The sequence below is a fragment of the Buceros rhinoceros genome, unplaced genomic scaffold (genome assembly GCF_000710305.1).
Source record: "Buceros rhinoceros silvestris isolate BGI_N320 unplaced genomic scaffold, ASM71030v1 scaffold26582, whole genome shotgun sequence".
NCBI lineage: Eukaryota > Metazoa > Chordata > Aves > Bucerotiformes > Bucerotidae > Buceros > Buceros rhinoceros.
The window spans coordinates 516-1,623 of record NW_010401052.1 but is presented as its reverse complement, the minus strand read 5'-3'; the positions used below and the strand labels follow the sequence as shown (position 1 = coordinate 1,623).

At 50.0% G+C, this 1,108-nt stretch overlaps 1 protein-coding gene across 1 annotated transcript; it reads right to left on the bottom strand.

Annotated features, from left to right (window-relative positions):
- Positions 1 to 250: 250 nt before the first annotated feature.
- On the bottom strand, positions 251 to 814 carry LOC104489928 (pituitary homeobox 2; the record flags this gene model as incomplete). Its single annotated transcript, XM_010132148.1, has 1 exon — positions 251 to 814. A coding segment is annotated over one exon (564 nt), but the record flags the coding sequence as incomplete, so codon positions are not given.
- Positions 815 to 1,108: the final 294 nt, after the last annotated feature.

Genomic DNA, 1,108 nt, shown 5'->3' with positions numbered 1-1,108 from the left:
CCTTGTAACTGTTGAAATACTCCTAGTGAAAGAAAGATCTCAGAATCTGTAGGAGGTCCTTTGAAAACAAAGGAACTATCTTATTTCAGTGGTTTCCTCTTTTTTTCCTCTCTCTCTTCTCCTCTCTTTCTGTCTCTGTCTGATTTTTCCTCCTTTCTCTTTCTCTAGTGCCCATTACTTTCTAGTGTAATTCTCAGTCTCTGCGGGAAATGGGGAGGGATTCCCATGCAGTGTTTCCTACTCGGGTGTCTCACACGGGTCTGTCCACCGCGTACTGGCAAGCGCTCAGGTTGGAAGCGGGGTTCTGCACACTGGCATAGCCAAAACTGGAGTGCTGCTTGGCCTTAAGTCTCAGACTTGCCAAGCTCGAGTTACATGTGTCCCTATAAACATACGGAGGTGTTGGAGGAGCATAAGGACAGGCTGGCGTTGGCACTGCAGAATTCAGGGAGGGATTGCTCAAGTTGTTCAAGTTGTTCAGGCTGTTGAGGCTGGAGCCAGGGACCCCGGTGACTGCAGAGGGTACCATGCTTGAAGACATACTCATGGAGGAGATGGAGTTTGGAGGGGAGAACATGCTCTGAGAAGACAGAGGGTTGACATTCATTGAGTTGAAGAAAGGAAAGCTTTTGGTGGAGAGGGAAGCAGAGGTCAGGCCCTTGGCTGCCCAGTTGTTGTACGAGTAGCCAGGGTACATGTCGTCGTAGGGCTGCATGAGGCCATTAAACTGTGGACCAAAGCCATTTTTGCAAAGCTCGGCTTGCTGGTTCCTTTCTCTCTTTCTCCATTTGGCTCTGCGGTTCTTGAACCAAACCTTTGGAAATGGGAGGAGAGGAAGGGAGGGAGATGCAAGATGCGAGTTAGTCAGGAACCACCACCATCACTGCACCCCTTCGCAAGCTCTCAGGGCAACAGCTGAGCATGTCAGTATATACACATATATGTATAAATATGTATGTAAATAAATACTTATACCTATACGTACACATATGGGTTTGCCTCCTTCCCTATGCAGCCCTGCGCTGCTCCGGCACAGCCATGTGCTGCTGGAGGAGCCGAGCAACGCCAGGGCCCCGGCTGCCAGATTGTAGGCAAGGAGGTCCTTGGC